The sequence below is a fragment of the Odontesthes bonariensis genome, chromosome 14 (genome assembly GCF_027942865.1).
Source record: "Odontesthes bonariensis isolate fOdoBon6 chromosome 14, fOdoBon6.hap1, whole genome shotgun sequence".
Classification (NCBI taxonomy): Eukaryota; Metazoa; Chordata; class Actinopteri; order Atheriniformes; family Atherinopsidae; genus Odontesthes; species Odontesthes bonariensis.
In genome coordinates this window covers 4410147-4431872 of record NC_134519.1, presented here as the reverse complement: position 1 = coordinate 4431872, position 21726 = coordinate 4410147, and the positions used below count along the sequence as shown (strand labels likewise).

General features: G+C 44.3%; 2 protein-coding genes across 2 annotated transcripts; both read right to left on the bottom strand.

Annotated features, from left to right (window-relative positions):
- Positions 1-2176: 2176 nt before the first annotated feature.
- Positions 2177-5486, bottom strand: LOC142398591 (tripartite motif-containing protein 16-like). The gene has a single exon (XM_075482648.1). The coding sequence runs from the start codon at positions 5128-5130 to the stop codon at positions 3385-3387; it is 1746 nt and encodes a 581-aa protein (XP_075338763.1). The 5' UTR covers positions 5131-5486; the 3' UTR covers positions 2177-3384.
- Positions 5487-10408: 4922 nt separating this feature from the next.
- LOC142398788 (uncharacterized) lies at positions 10409-20536 on the bottom strand. Its single transcript, XM_075482963.1, has 2 exons — positions 18811-20536; positions 10409-13164 (listed from the first exon to the last, which is right to left on the bottom strand). The coding sequence occupies exons 1-2, from the start codon at positions 20517-20519 to the stop codon at positions 11433-11435; spliced, it is 3441 nt and encodes a 1146-aa protein (XP_075339078.1). The 5' UTR covers positions 20520-20536; the 3' UTR covers positions 10409-11432.
- Between the last annotated feature and the right edge of the window lie 1190 nt (positions 20537-21726).

The window sequence follows — 21726 nt, the reverse complement described above, 5'->3', positions numbered from 1 at the left end:
CATGTGTCTATGCATGAAATCTGCACGCTATCTTTGAACTTATCTGGACTGTTGCTGGTTTTTAAATTGATTTGTTTCTCTTTATGTTCTTTTATGTATTTTTAATGCTTCTTACACTCCCTGCTGCAATGCTTTTATTTTATATAAAGCACTTTGAAATGACTTGGATTCGAGACTTGATACTTGACTTGGACTCGAGTCCCGATTTTGATGACTTGAGACTTGCTTGACCAAATCAAAAAAAGACTTGAGACTCTACTTGGACTTGAGAGCAAAGACTTGAGACTCGACTTGGACTTGAGAGCAAAGACTTGAGACTCTACTTGGACTTGAGAGCAAAGACTTGAGACTCTACTTGGACTTGAGAGCAAAGACTTGAGACTTTACTTGGACTAGAGAGCAAAGACTTGAGACTCTACTTGGACTTGAGAGCAAAGACTTGAGACTTTACTTGGACTAGAGAGCAAAGACTTGAGACTCTACTTGGACTTGAGAGCAAAGACTTGAGACTTTACTTGGACTAGAGAGCAAAGACTTGAGACTCTACTTGGACTTGAGAGCAAAGACTTGAGACTTTACTTGGACTAGAAAGCAAAGACTTGGACTCTACTTGGACTTGAGAGCAAAGACTTGAGACTCTATTTGGACTTGAGAGCAAAGACTTGAGACTCTACTTGGACTTGAGAGCAAAGACTTGAGACTTTACTTGGACTAGAGAGCAAAGACTTGAGACTCTACTTGGACTTGAGAGCAAAGACTTGAGACTTTACTTGGACTAGAAAGCAAAGACTTGGACTCTACTTGGACTTGAGAGCAAAGACTTGGACTCTACTTGGACTTGAGAGCAAAGACTTGAGACTCTACTTGGACTTGAGAGCAAAGACTTGGACTCTACTTGGACTTGAGAGCAAAGACTTGAGACTCTACTTGGACTTGAGAGCAAAGACTTGAGACTCTACTTGGACTTGAGAGCAAAGACTTGAGACTCTACTTGGACTTGAGAGCAAAGATTTGAGACTCTACTTGGACTTGAGAGCAAAGATTTGGACTCTACTTGGACTTGAGAGCAAAGACTTGAGACTCTACTTGGACTTGAGAGCAAAGACTTGAGACTCTACTTGGACTTGAGAGCAAAGACTTGAGACTCTACTTGGACTTGAGAGCAAAGACTTGAGACTCTACTTGGACTTGAGAGCAAAGACTTGAGACTCTACTTGGACTTGAGAGCAAAGACTTGAGACTTTACTTGGACTAGAGAGCAAAGACTTGGACTCTACTTGGACTTGAGAGCAAAGACTTGAGACTTTACTTGGACTTGAGAGCAAAGACTTGAGACTCTACTTGGACTTGAGAGCAAAGACTTGAGACTCTATTTGGACTTGAGAGCAAAGACTTGAGACTCTACTTGGACTCGAGTCAAGTCACATGCAGCAAGCACAAATATTAAGATATTTTTTAAAAGTGTCGCATCAATACTGTAGCAAGCATTCAGAAATCCCAGCCGTCAGTGACACCTGAACGCCGCCTGAATTTTTTACGTGCAAGTTTCAGCAAGTTTGTGTAGAAATAAAAGGAGAAATACCTCCCAAAGTCTATTTTCTATTTATTTACAAATGCACTCCTGTTATCAGTCTTGGCTGGATAATTAATGCCAATACACACAAAAAAAAAGATACTAACGATATCGCCCAATTTTTTCAATTTCAAATAGCTTTATTGGCACAAGAAGGCGGTGCTTATATTAACGAAGCATCTAAACACAATATTAATATTTATATTTTGTTTTATTTTGTTTCTTTCTGTTTTTTTGTGTTTTTATTCTGTTTTATTTTGTAGAAGAAGAGTGTAAAACATTCCCATCAGTCCTTTTTGCCTTTTACTGTCTTCATGTTAGGCTTCTTTGCTAAGTTGTCTGTTATGTTATTGATCAGGACTCTCTTTTATTTATTTTTTTCTGTTTTAATTTGTTTTTTTTCTGTTTTATTTGTTTGTTTTATTTTGTGTTTTTTGTGTTTTTTTGTGTTTTTTTGGTTTTTTTGGTTTTGTTTTTTTGGTTTTTTTTCATTTTGTGATTATTTTTTTCTGTTTTATTTTTTTTGCCTTTCACTGTCTTCATGTTAGGCTTCTTTGCTAAGTTGTCTGTTATATTATTGATCAGTACTCTCTTTCATTTTGTTTTTTGTCTGGGTTTTTTTGTTTTATTTGGTGTTTTATTTTGTGTTTTTTTGTTTTATTTTGTTTCATTTTGTTTTTTTCTGTTTTTTCTGTTTTATTTTGTAAAAGAAGAAGAGTGTAAAACATTTCCATCAGTCCTTTTTGCCTTTTACTGTCTTCATGTTAGGCTTCTTTGCTAAGTTGTCTGTTATGTTATTGATCAGGACTCTCTTTTATTTTGTTTTTTGTTTTGTTTTGTTTTGTGTTTTTTGTTTTATTTGTTTAATTTTTTTCCTGTTTTTTTGTTTTATTTTGTGTTTATTTTGTGTTTTATTTTGTGTTTTATTTTGTTTCATTTTGTTTTTTTCTGTTTTTTTTGTTTTATTTTGTTTTTTTTTGTTTCATTTGTTTTTTTTTCAGTTTTTTCAGTTTTATTTTTTGTTTTTTCTGTTTTATTTTGTAGAAGAAGAGTGTAAAACATTCCCATCAGTCCTTTTTGCCTTTTACTGTCTTCATGCTAAAGCCTGTTAGCTTGTGGCGTCCCTGCTGTTTGTTCTCATCGGTTCTCGTACTGTTTTTATCAGCTGAAGAAAGTGTTTCCAGGCTGTTAAAGAAGAAATGTCCGAACAACAGAGCTCCCAGAATAATAACTGATCATCTGAAGCATGTGGATCAGATCTTTCTGAGTGAGAGACGGAGGAAAGAAAAATCTCTGTTGGACACATTCAAAGAAAACTGGACTCGTTTCTCTGTGATGAAGCTGTTTTATTGAAGAAAGTCGAAAGCACAAATTTCTGACAGTTTCTGAACACCTCAGAACAGACTTCCTCATCTGTTGGTCGGCTCAGAAAACAGCAACAACATTTGATCTCTGGAACAAACCAAAGTCAGCGTAACTCCAGGATTATTTTCCCATTTCCAAAGTGATGAGATGTGAAAAGAGTCTGTGATAAAGGAAGGTCTGCTGATTCCTCTGCTGGGCTCCATGAAGTGGAAGAGAAACAACAACATACAGACACATCAGCACCAGGATCCCACTGATGTTTAGAGCTCAGAGAAGTTTAGAGTTTCATGTGGAGAAATATTTCTGTGAATCAAACTCCTCATCAGCAGTGATATCCTCCATGGCTGCACAGACACAGGAAACAGCAGCAAATAAACAGCAGAACAGCAGAGACATCCCAGCAACCAGCTGTCAGCAACAAGCTGACTAAACACATTTATTTCACTTTACACAAACTCTGCTGAGGCTCCATAAGAATCAATATAAAGCCCGATCCCAGCACAGAGCGGCTGAGTGAATGTGGTCTGGACTCTGTGGAGGAGAGTCATGGTTCCAGAGACGCTGTAGAAGGACAGAATACCTGCTCTGTGATCCAGGTACACTCCCACTCTGGAGGCATCAGGACCTGAGATGTAGGTTGAGATGCCGTTGTGCCTAAATAAATAACCGCCTGAGAAACAATATAATGACCAAGATTTGTCATTAGATCCAAATCCACATTCTCTCCCACTTCCTGCTCTGCTGATGTTCTTGTATGCGACTGCTACACCAACATTCCCTCTCATCTCCACCTCCCAGTAACAACGTCCAGTCAGACTCTCTCTGCTCAGGACCTGACGCCTGTTAGTGAATCTGTCTGGATGATCAGAATAAGACTGAGATTGATCCATAAATGTCACTTTTCTGTTCCCCTCTGACAGTAACAGCCACTTGTTTGCTGTGTTTGGATCCAGTGTGATTTCACATGAATATCTTAAGAATCCAGCTCTGCTCTCTGGTCCTGGTTCTGGTTCTGGTCCTGGTTCTGGTTCTGGTTCTGGTTCTGGTTCTGGTTCTGGTTCTGGTTCTGGTTCTGGTTCTGGCTGTGACAGTAAAACATCCACTTCAGCGACTCTCAGTGAGATGTTGGCCCATTCCTCTCTCAGGATGTCCTGTAGTTTATCTCTGAGCTCTGACACAGCTGCTGTCACATCCTCAAAGTGCCTCAGAGGACGGATCTGGATGCTGGATGAGTGTGTAGCCCCCCTGAGTGCTGCCACTGAGGGGCAGCTGTGCAGAAACTGGCTGTGATCCTCTGTGTGTGAGAGCTGCTGCAGCTCAGCATCTTTCCTCTTCAGCTCAGTGATCTCCTGCTCCAGCTTCTCCTGAAGCTCTTTGACTCGACTCCCTTCGGCTTCCTGCTGGGATCTGATCTGCTGCTTCACATCAGAGCTTCTTTTCTGGAGGAGACGGATCAGCTGGCTGAAGATCTTCTGGCTGTGCTCCTCTGTTTTATCAGCAGACTGATGGATGGCCTCCAGCTGCTGCTGAAGCAGCTTCACATCTTTCTCTGCGTCCTGGATTCTCTGCTGGATCTGCTGCCGACTCCCCTCCAGCTCTCTCTGCCTCTCAGTCCTTTCTGCTGCAGCTGACACTGTGTCGTGGCCTTTATGTTCCTCCACAGAGCAGAGATAACAGATGCACTTCTGATCGGTACGGCAGAACATCTTCATCACCTCATCGTGAACAGAGCAGATGTTCTCCTGGAGCTTCTTGGAGGGCTCCACCAGCTTGTGTTTCCTTAATGGAGCCACATCATAATGAGGCTGAAGGTGTTTCTCACAGTAAGAGGCCAGACAGACTGAACAGGACTTGATGGCTTTCAGTTTTCTCCCAGAGCAGAAATCACAGGCCACATCTTCAGCTCCAGCATAGCAGTGATCAGCAGGAGCAGCTTGGAGTCCAGTCTTCTTCAGCTGCTCCACTAAATCAGCTAACATGGTGTTTTTCTCCAGGACAGGCCTCGCTGTGAAAGTTTTCCTGCACTGAGGGCAGCTGTGGATTCCCTTCTGATCCTCTCCATCCCAGAAGCCTTTAACACAGCTCATGCAGTAGCTGTGTCCACAGGGAATAGCCACCGGATCCTTCAGCAGATCCAGGCAGATCGAACAGGAGAGGGTTTCTGGGTCCACCTGAACTCCTTTCTGAGCCATTTCTCCTCTTCACAGTAACTGTCAAATAGTTTCACCTGAACAGAAACGGTCTGTGCGCTCTGAAGGGTAACAGATCTCTGCTGATACTCACACAAACCAGGAAATGAGGCTTAACAGCAGCTGCGTGTTGCACCATGTCGCTCACGCCCATCCTTATGCAAAGAGATCTGTGGGCGGGAACAAGGAAATATCTAACAGGGAGGCCGAAGAGCTGGTTTTTACAGAGAGGCAGGGTGTGTTACCGATGATTTACAACACTCCCCAGACATGGTGAAAGACAGATCAGCACAACATAAAGCAGCAACAGTTTAGCTGTTAAACAGGAACAACATGTAGTGCCTCAGCTGTGTTATCGGTGCAGGGTCAGAACGGGAACATTTCTGCTCTCAGGCTGGAAGTAGAACTGGTAGATGTGAGATTTAAGGTGAAACGTTTGAATCATTTGATCATTTCAGGACTGAATCTGACATGTAAAGCAGATTTTATCCTGGCTTTTGTCCCGCCCATGGGGTTCTCCCCATGTTTTTAGTTTGATGTTTTATCATGTTTTAGGTTGTTTCTGTTTTGGCTTTTGAGTTCATGTTTTAGTCCGGTCTCGTATGATTGTATGACACCACATCTGGAGGGAGACCATGGAGCCCTCGTATGGCCGCTACCCTCACCTACAGCCCCTCCCTGTTCCTCATCGTCCTTGGTCTCACATCTCTCCAGACTTTATTACTGGCCTCCCTCCTTCCGAGGGATATATAGTCATCCTGACTGTTGTGGACCGATTTAGTAAGCTGGCTCATTTTGTCCCCTTACCCAAGCTTCCCTCGGCCAAGGAGACTGCTCAACAGGTCCGGCTCCGTGGTCTCCGGCTCCGTGGTCTCCGGCTCCGTGGTCTCCGGCTCCGTGGTCTCCGGCTCCTGGTCTCCGGCTCCGTGGTCTCCGGCTCCACGGTCTCCGGCTCCGTGGTCTCCGGCTCCGTGGTCTCCGGCTCCGTGGTCTCCGGCTCCACGGTCTCCGGCTCCGTGGTCTCCGGCTCCTGGTCTCCGGCTCCTGGTCTCCGGCTCCGTGGTCTCCGGCTCCGTGGTCTCCGGCTCCGTGGTCTCGGGCTCCGTGGTCTCCGGCTCCGCGGTCTCCGGCTCCGCGGTCTCCGGCTCCGTGGTCTCCGGCTCCGTGGTCTCCGGCTCCGCGGTCTCCGGCTCCTGGTCTCCGGCTCCGTGGTCTCCGGCTCCGTGGTCTCCGGCTCCGTGGTCTCCGGCTCCGTGGTCTCCCGCTCCGTGGTCTCCGGCTCCGTGGTCTCCGGCTCCGTGGTCTCCGGCTCCGTGGTCTCCCGCTCCGTGGCCTCCCGCTCCGTGGTCTCCGGCTCCGTGGTCTCCGGCTCCGTGGTCTCAGGCTCCGCGGTCTCCGGCTCCATGGTCTCCGGCTCCACGGTCTCCTGCTCCACGGTCTCCGGCTCCGTGGTCTCCCTCTAGATGTGGTGTCTGATCGGGGCCCTCAGTTCATTTCAGTTCTTTGGAAAGAAGTCTTTGCTCTGCTTGGGGCCACCGTCAGTCTGTCCTCCGGGTTTCACCCCCAGTCTAATGTTCAATTAAACAATTATACAAGAAAGCCGTAAAGGTCTACGATCGGAGACCCCAGTCTTCCCATCACTGCCCAATTTAAAAAAAGCATTACTTATTAACCTTTGAGAATCTCAGAACATTCAAAAGCACCTGTCTCATCTATAGATCTCTGAACGGGCTGGCACCACCGCCCCTGGGTAACTTAATTAAACAGAAAAACAGGGTGACCATGACAAGATCAGCCACCAGGGGGGGCTGCGAGGTACAGTTTAGGAGAACGGCATTTGCACAGAAGGTCCTATATGTCTTTGGTTGCTCTACATGGAACACAGTTCCGTTGGCCATAAGGGAAAACTCAACATATGTAGCTTTTAAGAAACAACTAAAAACACGGCTTACAGATAACCAGGACTGTAAACATGAAGGGTAGTTTTATTTAACATGCAATACTCAAAATAAATTGGTAGTAATTCTGTCATTCTTAAAATTAGTTGGCACTTTATTCCATGCACTTTAATAAATGTATACTTGTATAGGAGGGTAAAACATTATTTGCCAATCAGATGCATTTTAATGTCTGAAACTACTGTGCGACAAAATTGTGTTGCTATGGTTTTTGGGTATGGTATTCGTACCATAACAGGTCATTTGTTGTATATCTTGTGATGTGGTGAAGTGATATGGAATGTTGTACGCTTTGTTTTCTTGTTTCCTGTTTTTGTCTTTGTCTTGATTTTAGTGTGAACAGCAGGACTGCAGATGGAAATTAGCCTTGGAGCTAAATCTGGCATATTTACATTGTATGTTTATTAATATGCAGAGTCCTGTCACAAATAAACAAATAACTAACTAACTAACTAACTAACTTAGCTTCACTTTACATCCCAGCGCTCTGTTCCCAGAGCAGCTGTCAGACTGGCCCCCTGAAGGCGAAACGTAAAGAAATGGACCCCCGACTCACTTTTGACGCCCACATGAAGCAGCTCTGTAACAGCCGCCTCGGGAACGTGGCCAAACTGCGTGCAGCGCTCACCCTGGCAGAGGCAGAGAAGCGCGGCCACGCCTTTGTCTCCTCCAGGCTGGGTGGCTGCAAGGCTCTCCTCATCGGAACCTCCAACAAGAACATCCAGAGGCTGCAAGCATGGGCGTCAACTGGGTACGGCAGCTGCCACACCTCGGCTCCGGGGGAAAATGTAAATGTTTGTTTTTCTTTTTTTTTTTTTTAAATGAAGCTATGGAATTACTCCGTGTCAATTTGAATTGATTATTATATTATTTAATACATATAAATGAACTACAAAGGAAATTCTGAACAACACAATCAATTGATCTAAGTATCATCTTCCCTTTTGAAATGTGGTATCTCCCAGCCCCTCCTCCCTCCCACGAGATGACGGAGCCTGGAGGTCAAAGCTGATGTTATTAGCGGGATTTGTTGTTTGCTAATTAATGTAAAATATGAAAAGGAAACAGAAAACTTTAGATTTATTTATCACCAAAAAAAAGGGGGCAGGTGATGATGGGTCCAATGTTGCCCCAGCGGCGGAGGAAGGAGGACCAGGTAGTGAAGGCTGTTAACGAGGCTGTCCACTTCAGCACCTCCGCCGCTAATGCTAATGCTAATGCTAATGCGAATGCGAATGCGAATGCGAATGCGAATGCGAATGCGAATGCTAATGCTAATGCTAATGCTAATGCGAATGCGAATGCGAATGCGAATGCGAATGCGAATGCGAATGTTAATGCTAACGCTAATGCTAACATGGAGACTGAGACGAGTCCATTGTTATGCTAGCGGCTATGTGAGTGAGACTGCATTTGCACACAGATAAGCTACATAGCAGACTATTGTGGTGAGTATCTGCTGGGCATGTATATTTATTGATTGATACTGTAGTCATGTGACTATAGTGACCTTTACCTTAGCTTAGCTTTGGCTGAATTGACGCCGCTGCTTGCTCCCCGTCCCAGTCAGAACTGAGTACAAGCGCCCCCCCCCCCCCCCCCCCTCACTCATCAGTGCCCCCCCGATACTATCAAGTTTATTTGTAGCACATTTCTTGCACAGAACAGTTCAAAGTGCTTCACATAAAATAAAAGCATGGCAGCAGGGAGTGGAAGAAGCATTAAAAATACATAAAAGAATATAAAGAGAAACAAATAAAATATTTAAATGATTAAAAACGAGCAACAGTCCAGATAAGTTCACAGATATCGTGCAGATTTCATGCATATGTTACGGATCCCGGCTATCTGTGAGATGCAGCTCCACACTACTGTTGCTTCTACATATCACCGACGACGACCAGGTGCATTATGGGGTGTTTATTACAGCTCTTTTCCTGCAGCACAGCATACAGCACCGCAGGGGGGTGGGAAAGTTAGCGTCACAGTCTGGGACGATCAACAACACAGTAAACTCTCAGAACAGTTAGGAAAGGTCCCAGTGAGTACACGACACAGTAAATTATACAGAATAAACATCTGAAACGTAATATAAAATCATGAATCATCCCGGGCCATATAAGAGGACGTCTTACCGCAGTAAAGTCCTCTCTCCTCTGTGCAGTACCCAAACCAACCACTACGCCAATAGATTACGCTGTTGCACCTCTTTTGCCATCATTTAATAGGCCCAAATCTACTCTGTTACACACAGACACATGAGAACAGAAATGTTTTTAACCTGGATTTAAAAATGTCTCCATTGGGTGAAAGTTTAATCTCCACTGGCAGTTTGTTCCACTTGTTTGCAGCAGAACAGCTAAATGCTGCTTCTCCATGTTTAGTCTGGACTAAACCTGCACTGAGAAAAGTGACTTTTTGGTGAAGTAAACTCTATTAGAGTAACTGTCATCATCTCTACCTTGTGTTTTTAAGATTCAGTAAGAACTAGAGCTTCTTAAGTAAAATGAAATATTTTATTAACGTAATACATGAATTATGGGGGAAGAGTAAGTTTTACTTAGGTTTCCTCATACAATTTAAATGTTTAATAGTTGTATGTACATAAACCTAGAAATACTACATAAACTTTGCTCTGAAAGTGTATCGTTAAAATCTACTAAGTTACTTCATAACAGCAAATACTACAGATAAATAAAATTTAGGCAAGGCAAGTTTATCTGTACGGCACAATTCAACTACAGGGAGATTCAAAGTGCTTTACAGAGACATTAAAACAGTAGAAATAAAAAGCAGGATTTAGATTTTAAACAAAAAAGAAAGAAATAAGAACAATAGATAAAATCAGTAGTTAAAATGTGATTAAGTTTGAAACTCATTTACTTAAAATTATGTTGAGTATATGAGTAAAATGATGTTCCTGCCTATGAAAAACAAGTAGACTTTACTTCATTTGTTTAAATAAATATCTAAGACCTAAAAACTCACCTTTTTAAGAACGCTTGCTGCTAAAACACCTTTTATAGGCTCTCCTTTTGAATGTATAATAAAAATGTTCTGGTCTTATTTTTTCTGCTCTGCAGCACTTTGAGATTGTTAAAATTTAAAGCGCATTACAGATAAAATGTATCATTATTATGATTATTATTATAAATGAGGGATGGATCGAGACTTTTGATCTGCTCAACATGAACTTCCTGCTCACAGAAAGAAAAACAGGAGCATTTTAGATCCAGTTTCTACCTGCTGGAGGCGCTACAGACCAGGATGAAGAGTGTAAAACATTCCCAGCGAGTCCTTTTTGCCTTTTACTGTCTTCATGTTAGGCTTCTTTGCTAAGTTGTCTGTTATGTTATTGATCAGGACTCTCTTTTATTTTGTTTTGTTTTGTGTTTCTTTTTTTTTTGGAGTTTTATTTTGTATTTTTTTTGTTTTATTTTGTGTTTTTTGTTTTATTTGTTTAATTTTTTTCCTGTTTTTTGTTTTATTTTGTTTGTTTTTTTTGTTTTTTTTTATTTTGTTTTTTTCTGTTTCTTTTGTTTTATTTTGTCTTTTTATTCTGTTTTATTTGGTGTTTTATTTTGTGTTTTTTCTGTTTTATTTTGTGTTTTTTCTGTTTTATTTTGTAGAAGAAGAGTGTAAAACATTCCCATCAGTCCTTTTTGCCTTTTACTGTCTTCATGCTAAAGCCTGTTAGCTTGTGGCGTCCCTGCTGTTTGTTCTCATCGGTTCTCTTACTGTTTTTATCAGCTGAAGAAAGTGTTTCCAGAATAATAACTGATCATCTGAAGCATGTGGATCAGATCTTTCTGAGTGAGAGACGGAGGAAAGAAAAATCTCTGTTGGACACATTCAAAGAAAACTGGACTCGTTTCTCTGTGATGAAGCTGTTTTATTGAAGAAAGTCAAAATGACAAATTTCTGACAGTTTCTGAACACCTCAGAACAGACTTCCTCATCTGTTGGTCGGCTCAGAAAACAGCAACAACATTTGATCTCTGGAACAAATCAAAGTCAGCGTAACTCCAGGATTATTTTCCCATTTCCAAAGTGATGAGATGTGAAAAGAGTCTGTGATAAAGGAAGGTCTGCTGATTCCTCTGCTGGGCTCCATGAAGTGGAAGAGAAACAACAACATACAGACACATCAACACCAGGATCCCACTGATGTTTAGAGCTCAGAGAAGTTTAGAGTTTCATGTGGAGAAATATTTCTGTGAATCAAACTCCTCATCAGCAGTGATATCCTCCATGGCTGCACAGACACAGGAAACAGCAGCAAATAAACAGCAGAACAGCAGAGACATCCCAGCAACCAGCTGTCAGCAACAAGCTGACTAAACACATTTATTTCACTTTACAAAACTCTGCTGAGGATCCAGAAAAATAAAGCCTGATCCCAGCACAGAGCGGCTGAGTGAATGTGGTCTGGACTCTGTGGAGGAGAGTCATGGTTCCAGAGACGCTGTAGAAGGACAGAATACCTGCTCTGTGATCCAGGTACACTCCCACTCTGGAGGCCAGAGGACCTGAGATGGAGGTTGAGATGTTGTTGTGCCAAAATGTATAACCGCCTGGGTCACAATCTAATGCCCAAGATTTGTCATTATATCCAAATCCACATTCATTCCCCCATCCTGCTCTGCTGATGTTCTTGTATGCGACTGCTACAGCAACAACTCCTCTCATCTCCACCTCCCAGTAACAACGTCCAGTCAGACTCTCTCTGCTCAGGACCTGAGGCCACTCAGTGAATCTGTCTGGATGATCAGAATAAGACTGAGGTTCATCCATTAATGTCACTTTTCTGTTCCCCTCTGACAGTAACAGCTCTCTGTTTGCTGTGTTTGGATCCAGTGTGATTTCACATGAATATTTTAAGAAATCAGCTCTGCTCTTTGATTCTGGTTCTGGTTCTGGTTCTGGTTCTGGTTCTGGTTCTGGTTCTGCTTCTGGTTCTGGCTGTGACAGTAAAACATCCACTTCAGTGACTCTCAGTGAGATGTTGGCCCATTCCTCTCTCAGGATGTCCTGTAGTTTATCTCTGAGCTCTGACACAGCTGCTGTCACATCCTCAAAGTGCCTCAGAGGACGGATCTGGATGCTGGATGAGTGTGTAGCCCCCCTGAGTGCTGCCACTGAGGGCCAGCTGTGCAGAAACTGGCTGTGATCCTCTGTGTGTGAGAGCTGCTGCAGCTCAGCATCTTTCCTCTTCAGCTCAGTGATCTCCTGCTCCAGCTTCTCCTGAAGCTCTTTGACTCGACTCCCTTCGGCTTCCTGCTGGGATCTGATCTGCTGCTTCACATCAGAGCTTCTTTTCTGGAGGAGACGGATCAGCTGGCTGAAGATCTTCTGGCTGTGCTCCTCTGTTTTATCAGCAGACTGATGGATGGCCTCCAGCTGCTGCTGAAGCAGCTTCACATCTTTCTCTGCGTCCTGGATTCTCTGCTGGATCTGCTGCCGACTCCCCTCCAGCTCTCTCTGCCTCTCAGTCCTTTCTGCTGCAGCTGACACTGTGTCGTGGCCTTTATGTTCCTCCACAGAGCAGAGATAACAGATGCACTTCTGATCGGTACGGCAGAACATCTTCATCACCTCATCGTGAACAGAGCAGATGTTCTCCTGGAGCTTCTTGGAGGGCTCCACCAGCTTGTGTTTCCTTAATGGAGCCACATCATAATGAGGCTGAAGGTGATTCTCACAGTAAGAGGCCGGACAGGATAAACAGGACTTGATGGCTTTCAGTTTTCTCCCAGAGCAGAAATCACAGGCCACATCTTCAGCTCCAGCATAGCAGTGATCAGCAGGAGCAGCTTGGAGTCCAGTCTTCTTCAGCTGCTCCACTAAATCAGCTAACATGGTGTTTTTCTCCAGGACAGGCCTCGCTGTGAAAGTTTTCCTGCACTGAGGGCAGCTGTGGATTCCCTTCTGATCCTCTCCATCCCAGAAGCCTTTGATACAGCTCATGCAGTAGCTGTGTCCACAGGGAATAGCCACCGGATCCTTCAGCAGATCCAGGCAGATCGGACAGCAGAGGGTTTCTGGGTCCAGCTGAACTCCTTTCTGAGCCATTTCTCCTCTTTACAGTAACTGTCAAATAGTTTCACCTGAACAGAAACGATCTGTGCGCTCTGAAGGGTAACAGATCTCTGCTGATACTCACACAAACCAGGAAATGAGGCTTAACAGCAGCTGCGTGTTGCTACATGTCGCTCACGCCCATCCTTACGCAAAGAGATATAAAGAGATCTGTGGGCGGGAACAAGGAAATATCTAACAGGGAGGCCGAAGAGCTGGTTTTTACAGAGAGGCAGGGTGTGTTACCGATGATTTACAACACTCCCCAGACATGGTGAAAGACAGATCAGCACAACATAAAGCAGCAACAGTTTAGCTGTTAAACAGGAACAGCATGTAGTGCCTCAGCTGTGTTATCGGTGCAGGGTCAGAACGGGAACATTTCTGCTCTCAGGCTGGAAGTAGAACTGGTAGATGTGAGATTTAAGGTGAAACGTTTGAATCATTTGATCATTTCAGGACTGAACCTGACATGTAAAGCAGATTTTATCCTGGCTTTTGTCCCGCCCATGGGGTTCTCCCCATGTTTTCAGTTTGATGTTTTATCATGTTTTAGGTTGTTTCTGTTTTGGCTTTTGAGTTCATGTTTTAGTCCGGTCTCGTATGATTGTATGACACCACATCTGGAGGGAGACCATGGAGCCCTCGTATGGCCGCTACCCTCACCTACAGCCCCTCCCTGTTCCTCATCGTCCTTGGTCTCACATCTCTCCAGACTTTATTACTGGCCTCCCTCCTTCCGAGGGAAATATGGTCATCCTGACTGTTTCCGGCTCCACGGTCTAGATGTGGTGTCTGATCGGGGCCCTCAGTTCACTTCAGTTCTTTGGAAGGAATTCTTTGCTCTGCTTGGGGCCACCGTCAGTCTGTCCTCCGGGTTTCACCCCCAGTCTAATGTTCAATTAAACAATTATACAAGAAAGCCGTAAAGGTCTACGATCGGAGACCCCAGTCTTCCCATCACTGCCCAATTTAAAAAAAGCACGACTTATTAACCTTTGAGAATCTCAGAACATTCAAAAGCACCTGTCTCATCTATAGATCTCTGAACGGGCTGGCACCACCGCCCCTGGGTAACTTCATTAAACAGAAAAACAGGGTGACAATGACAAGATCAGCCACCAGGGGGGGCTGTGAGGTACAGTTTAGGAGAACGGCATTTGCACAGAAGGTCCTATATGTCTTTGGTTGCTCTACATGGAACACAGTTCCGTTGGCCATAAGGGAAAACTCAACATATGTAGCTTTTAAGAAACAACTAAAAACATGGCTTACAGATAACCAGGACTGTAAACATGAAGGGTAGTTTTATTTAACACGCAATACTCAAAATAAATTGGTAGTAATTCTGTCATTCTTAAAATTAGTTGGCACTTTATTCCATACACTTTAAAAATAGCACTTTAGGATAAATGCACTTTAATATAGTACCAGATGCACTTTAATAAATGCATACCTGTATAGGAGGGTAAAACATTATTTGCCAATCAGATGCATTTTAATGTCTGAAACTACTGTGCGAAAATTGTGTTGCTATGGTTTTTGGGTATGGTATTCGTACCATAACAGGTCAGTTGTTGTATATCTTGTGATGTGGTGAAGTGATATGGAATGTTGTACGCTTTGTTTTCCTGTTTCCTGTTTTTGTCTTTGTCTTGATTTTAGTGTGAACAGCAGGACTGCAGATGGAAATTAGCCTTGGAGCTAAATCTGGCATATTTACATTGTATGTTTATTAATATGCAGAGTCCTGTCACAAATAAACAAATAACTAACTAACTAACTTTGCTTCACTTTACATCCCAGCGCTCTGTTCCCAGAGCAGCTGTCAGACTGGCCCCCTGAAGGCGAAACGTAAAGAAATGGACCCCCGACTCCCTTTTGACGCCCACATGAAGCAGCTCTGTAACAGCCGCCTCGGGAACGTGGCCAAACTGCGTGCAGCGCTCACCCTGGCAGAGGCAGAGAAGCGCGGCCACGCCTTTGTCTCCTCCAGGCTGGGTTGCTGCAAGGCTCTCCTCATCGGAACCTCCAACAAGAACATCCAGAGGCTGCAAGCATGGGCGTCAACTGGGTACGGCAGCTGCCACACCTCGGCTCCGGGGGCAAATGTAAATGTTTGTTTTTCTTTTTTTTTTTTTAAATGAAGTTATGGAATTACTCCGTGTCAATTTGTATTGATTATTATATTATTTAATACATATAAATGAACTACAAAGGAAATTCTGAACAACACAATCAATTGATCTAAGTATCATCTTCCCTTTTGAAATGTGGTATCTCCCAGCCCCCCCACCCACCCCCCCACGAGATGAAGGAGCCTGGAGGTCAAAGCTGATGTTATTAGCGGGATTTGTTGTTTGCTAATTAATGTAAAATATGAAAAGGAAAGAGAAAACTTTAGATTTATTTATCACCAAAAAAAAGAAAAAAAAGGGGGCAGGTGATGATGGGTCCAATGTTGCCCCAGCGGCGGAGGAAGGAGGACCAGGTAGTGAAGGCTGTTAACGAGGCTGTCCACTTCAGCACCTCCGCCGCTAATGCTAATGCTAATGCTAATGCTAATGCGAATGCGAATGCGAATGCGAATGCGAATGCGAATGCGAATGCGAATGTTAATGCTAACGCTAATGCTAACATGGAGACTGAGACGAGTCCATTGTTATGCCAGCGGCTATGCTAATGAGTGAGACTGCATTTGCACACAGATAAGCTACATAGCAGACTTTTGTGGTGAGTATCTGCTGGGCATGTATATTTATTGATTGATACTGTAGTCATGTGACTATAGTGACCTTTACCTTAGCTTAGCTTTGGCTGAATTGACGCCGCTGCTGGCTCCCCGTCCCACTCAGAACTGAGTACAAGGCCCCCCCCCCCCTCACTCATCAGTGCCCCCCGATACTATCAAGTTTATTTGTAGCACATTTCTTGCACAGAACAGTTCAAAGTGCTTCTCATAAAATAAAAGCATTGCAGCAGGGAGTGGAAGAAGCATTAAAAATACATAAAAGAATATAAAGAGAAACAAATAAAATATTTAAATGATTAAAAACGAGCCACAGTCCAGATGAGTTCACAGATATCATGCAGATTTCATGCATATGTTACACAGGGCTCTCAAGTTTTCAAGTTTGCTTGGAGTGAGATTCGGGCGGGGCAGGGGCCGGGCCATGTGCGTGGGGTTTTTTTTTTCGGGTTTTTTTTTGGGGGGGGTCCCTTGCAGTATCCCATCGCCATAAACTAGCTATTTAAAGAACAAAGAATTTGTTTTATTTATACCAAAATCACAAATCTTCACTTTTACACTAAATTCTGCTATATTTTAAGATAAATTGTTTTAGGTATGCAAAGTCTTAACAAACAAAAAAACAGACAAATTAAATTAAGAAAAACAAACATAACCCCAAATGGGCCCCTTGAGCAGTCCCTCTCTGTGTGTGTTTGTTTATGAGTGTTGTTGTAAGTGTTTGTGGCAGATTTTGATGCTTGATGACTGATATTGGGGGCTCCCATTTAAAGCACTGTGGCTCAATGTCAGCCATTTTCACAGTCATGATGGATGACAGAGTTCCATTCAGAGCCAACGTGTTCCTGCTCTTGGTTTTATTGAGCCCCACCATGGAAAAAACCCTCTGTGCATCAGCATTTCAGTGCAGCAGAACTAATACCAGTTTGGCAATTGTAGATAGCCTTATTGGGAATCTGTTCATACCAGTCACCTTTGAAAAAAATTAACCACGGAAGCCTAATTACACTCCTACATATTTTTCATTTTTCATTAAGTTGCTCATGTCAAAGGGTGTGTGCTGAATATTTAAGCCTACTACTCCAACGAACACTTTAATCGGCAGGTATTGGTCTTTTACAAGGAGTAGGAAAACTATAGTAACTAATAAAAGATTCAAATAAATGAAGATATGACCTGCTGATGATCCTGACGGTTCTCTTCCACCTCCAGCTCGTCTACAACTTCTGCACGCATTCAGAGCATAAAGGTTATGTCCGCTGTGCATTCATGGGACGCGTGCTTGCAGCTGAAAGCTATTTCACACCCGGCAACAAGAAATTCTGTTTTCTGATTGGCTGAGAAATTCTATTTTGTGATTTGCCGATGGGTTGCTAAATCAAGACAGCTGTACCAGAGCTATAGTTCTGAGCTGTACGAGCGCACCTGCCATCGACTCGTTTATAGTATCGGCCATTAGAATTTCTGTGCGACGAAGTTGATCATTTCTCAGCGTGAGAAATGGCATGTGTGACGTGTGAGCGTGTGAACTTGTTGAAATGCGTGTGTCTCACGCTCATTGCGTGAGACTTGAGAGCCCTGCAGATCCCGGCTATCTGTGAGATGCTCCACACTACTGTTGCTTCTACATATCACCGACGACGACCAGGTGCATTATGGGGTGTTTATTACAGCTCTTTTCCTGCAGCACAGCATACAGCACCGCAGGGGGGTGGGAAAGTTAGCGTCACAGTCTGGGACGATCAACAACACAGTAAACTCTCAGAACAGTTAGGAAAGGTCCCAGTGAGTACCCGACACAGTAAATTATACAGAATAAACATCTGAAACGTAATATAAAATCATGAATCATCCCGGACCGTATAAGAGGACGTCTTACCGCAGTAAAGTCCTCTCTCCTCTGTGCAGTACCCAAACCAACCACTACGCCAATAGATTACGCTGTTGCACCTCTTTTGCCATCATTTAATAGGCCCAAATCTACTCTGTTACACACAGACACATGAGAACAGATTTTCAAACAAATTTTTTAATTTTATTTGTTTCATTTTGTGTTTTTCTGGGTTTTTTTTGGTTTTTTTTGTTTTTTTTGTGTTTTTTTTGTGTTTTTTCTTTTTTATTTAGTAGAAGAAGAGTGTAAAACATTCCCATCAGTCCTTTTTGCCTTTTACTGTCTTCATGCTAAAGCCTGTTAGCTTGTGGCGTCCCTGCTGTTTGTTCTCATCGGTTCTCGTACTGTTTTTATCAGCTGAAGAAAGTGTTTCCACGCTGTTAAAGAAGAAATGTCCGAACAACAGAGCTCCCAGAATAATAACTGATCATCTGAAGCATGTGGATCAGATCTTTCTGAGTGAGAGACGGAGGAAAGAAAAATCTCTGTTGGACACATTCAAAGAAAACTGGACTCGTTTCTCTGTGATGAAGCTGTTTTATTGAAGAAAGTCGAAAGCACAAATTTCTGACAGTTTCTGAACACCTCAGAACAGACTTCCTCATCTGTTGGTCGGCTCAGAAAACAGCAACAACATTTGATCTCTGGAACAAACCAAAGTCAGCGTAACTCCAGGATTATTTTCCCATTTCCAAAGTGATGAGATGTGAAAAGAGTCTGTGATAAAGGAAGGTCTGCTGATTCCTCTGCTGGGCTCCATGAAGTGGAAGAGAAACAACAACATACAGACACATCAGCACCAGGATCCCACTGATGTTTAGAGCTCAGAGAAGTTTAGAGTTTCATGTGGAGAAATATTTCTGTGAGTCAAACTCCTCATCAGCAGGGATATCCTCCATGGCTGCACAGACACAGGAAACAGCAGCAAATAAACAGCAGAACAGCAGAGACATCCCAGCAACCAGCTGTCAGCAACAAGCTGACTAATCACATTTATTTCACTTTACACAAACTCTGCTGAGGCTCCAGAAATATAAAACCTGATCCCAGCACAGAGCGGCTGAGTGAATGTGGTCTGGACTCTGTGGAGGAGAGTCATGGTTCCAGAGACGCTGTAGAAGGACAGAATACCTGCTCTGTGATCCAGGTACACTCCCACTCTGGAGGCCCCAGGACCTGAGATGGAGGTTTCTAGGCTGTTGTGCATAAATGAATAACTGCCTGAGGAACAATATAATGACCAAGATTTGTCATTACGACCAAATAAACATTCAGTCCCATCTCCTGCTCTGCTGATGTTCTTGTATGCGACTGCAACACCAACATATTCTCCTCTCATCTCCACCTCCCAGTAACAACGTCCAGTCAGACTCTCTCTGCTCAGGACCTGAAACCATACAGTGAATCTGTCTGGATGATCAGAATAAGACTGAGGATGTTTCATTAATGTCACTTTTCTGTTCCCCTCTGACAGTAACAGCTTTCTGTTTGCTGTGTTTGGATCCAGTGTGATTTCACATGAATATTTTAAGAAATCAGCTCTGCTCTCTGGTTCTGGTTCTGGTTCAGGTTGTGGTTCTGGTTCTGGTTCTGGTTCTGGTTCTGGCTGTGACAGTAAAACATCCACTTCAGCGACTCTCAGTGAGATGTTGGCCCATTCCTCTCTCAGGATGTCCTGTAGTTTATCTCTGAGCTCTGACACAGCTGCTGTCACATCCTCAAAGTGCCTCAGAGGACGGATCTGGATGCTGGATGAGTGTGTAGCCCCCCTGAGTGCTGCCACTGAGGGGCAGCTGTGCAGAAACTGGCTGTGATCCTCTGTGTGTGAGAGCTGCTTCAGCTCAGCATCTTTCCTCTTCAGCTCAGTGATCTCCTGCTCCAGCTTCTCCTGAAGCTCTTTGACTCGACTCCCTTCGGCTTCCTGCTGGGATCTGATCTGCTGCTTCACATCAGAGCTTCTTTTCTGGAGGAGACGGATCAGCTGGCTGAAGATCTTCTGGCTGTGCTCCTCTGTTTTATCAGCAGACTGATGGAGGGCCTCCAGCTGCTGCTGAAGCAGCTTCACATCTTTCTCTGCGTCCTGGATTCTCTGCTGGATCTGCTGCCGACTCCCCTCCAGCTCTCTCTGCCTCTCAGTCCTTTCTGCTGCAGCTGACACTGTGTCGTGGCCTTTATGTTCCTCCACAGAGCAGAGATAACAGATGCACTTCTGATCGGTACGGCAGAACATCTTCATCACCTCATCGTGAACAGAGCAGATGTTCTCCTGGAGCTTCTTGGAGGGCTCCACCAGCTTGTGTTTCCTTAATGGAGCCACATCATAATGAGGCTGAAGGTGATTCTCACAGTAAGAGGCCGGACAGGATAAACAGGACTTGATGGCTTTCAGTTTTCTCCCAGAGCAGAAATCACAGGCCACATCTTCAGCTCCAGCATAGCAGTGATCAGCAGGAGCAGCTTGGAGTCCAGTCTTCTTCAGCTGCTCCACTAAATCAGCTAACATGGTGTTTTTCTCCAGGACAGGCCACGCTGTGAAAGTTTTCCTGCACTGAGGGCAGCTGTGGATCCCCTTCTGATCCTCTCCATCCCAGAAGCCTTTAACACAGCTCATGCAGTAGCTGTGTCCACAGGGAATAGTCACCGGATCCTTCAGCAGATCCAGGCAGATCGAACAAGAGAAGCTTTCTGGGTCCACCTGAACTCCTTTCTGCGCCATTTCTCCTCTCAACAACAGCGACTGACTGAGTTTCACTTCCTGAAAACTGAAACTGCTCTGAGCTATAAATGACGTGTCGGTGCAGAGAACAGAGCCTATCAGCTCCCCTCCTGTTGGTTACACCCATCATGAGCTGCAGATCTGAAGGGGAGGGAACAAGGAAACATGTGGGCAGAGCGGAGCCGCTGTGGCTGAGAGCAGGAAGTGTTTTTAACTCTTGGTACGACACAATTTCCCATCTAATTATACTGCTCACACCAACCTTTAGGTTGTCAACTATTTCTAATGTTTTAGGGTTCACAGTTTGTCTTTTAGGTCTGTTAAATAAATTATTTTATTGATTAAAATGTTTCAAACACTGCAGACTAACAGAAAGTCCTACAGTTGTACAGTTTCTACAGCTGTAGAGACAAAGCAGAATGAACTCAGGCTTTTGATGAACTGAAGTATTTAAGAATCATTAAATGTAATTCTGTGTTGTTAGACACATTCCAACAAACAAGTTAAAGTCATTCCAACTCTAAAAAAACAGGACATTGTCACGTTCATGGGGTTTTCCCCATGTTTTTGGTTTTGTGTTGTTATCATGCGTAGTCATGTCTTAGTTTAAGTCGGAGCCGGAGCTAGCGTCCACAGAGGCCACAGAGCCAGAGCTAGCGCCCACAGAGGCCACAGAGCCAGAGCTAGCGCCCACAGAGGCCACAGAGCCGGAGCTAGCACCCACAGAGGCCACAGAGCCAGAGCTAGCGCCCACAAAGGCCACAGAGCCAGAGTTAGCGCCCACAGAGGCCACAGAGCCGGAGCTAGCACCCACAGAGGCCACAGAGCCAGAGCTAGCGCCCACAAAGGCCACAGAGCCAGAGTTAGCGCCCACAGAGGCCACAGAGCCGGAGCTAGCGCCCACAGAGGCCACAGAGCCGGAACTAGCGCCCACAAAGGCCACAGAGCCGGAGTTAGCGCCCACAAAGGCCACAGAGCTGGAGCTAGCGCCCACAGAGGCCACAGAGCCGGAGCTAGCGCCCACAAAGGCCACAGAGCTGGAGCTAGCGCCCACAGAGGCCACAGAGCTGGAGCTAGCGCCCACAGAGGCCACAGAGCCGGAGCTAGCGCCCACAAAGGCCACAGAGCCGGAGCTAGCGCCCACAAAGGCCACAGAGCTGGAGCTAGCGCCCACAAAGGCCACAGAGCCGGAGTTAGCGCCCAAAGA

Coding starts and splice junctions, on each gene's coding strand:
- LOC142398591 (XM_075482648.1), bottom strand. CDS start 5,130: ATGGCTCAGAAAGGAGTTCAGGTGGACCCAGAAACCCTCTCCTGTTCG.
- LOC142398788 (XM_075482963.1), bottom strand. CDS start 20,519: ATGGCGCAGAAAGGAGTTCAGGTGGACCCAGAAAGCTTCTCTTGTTCG. Junction 13,165..18,810: donor GGAGCCTCAGCAGAGTTTGT/GTAAAGTGAAAT, acceptor GTTACTGTAAAG/AGGAGAAATGGCTCAGAAAG.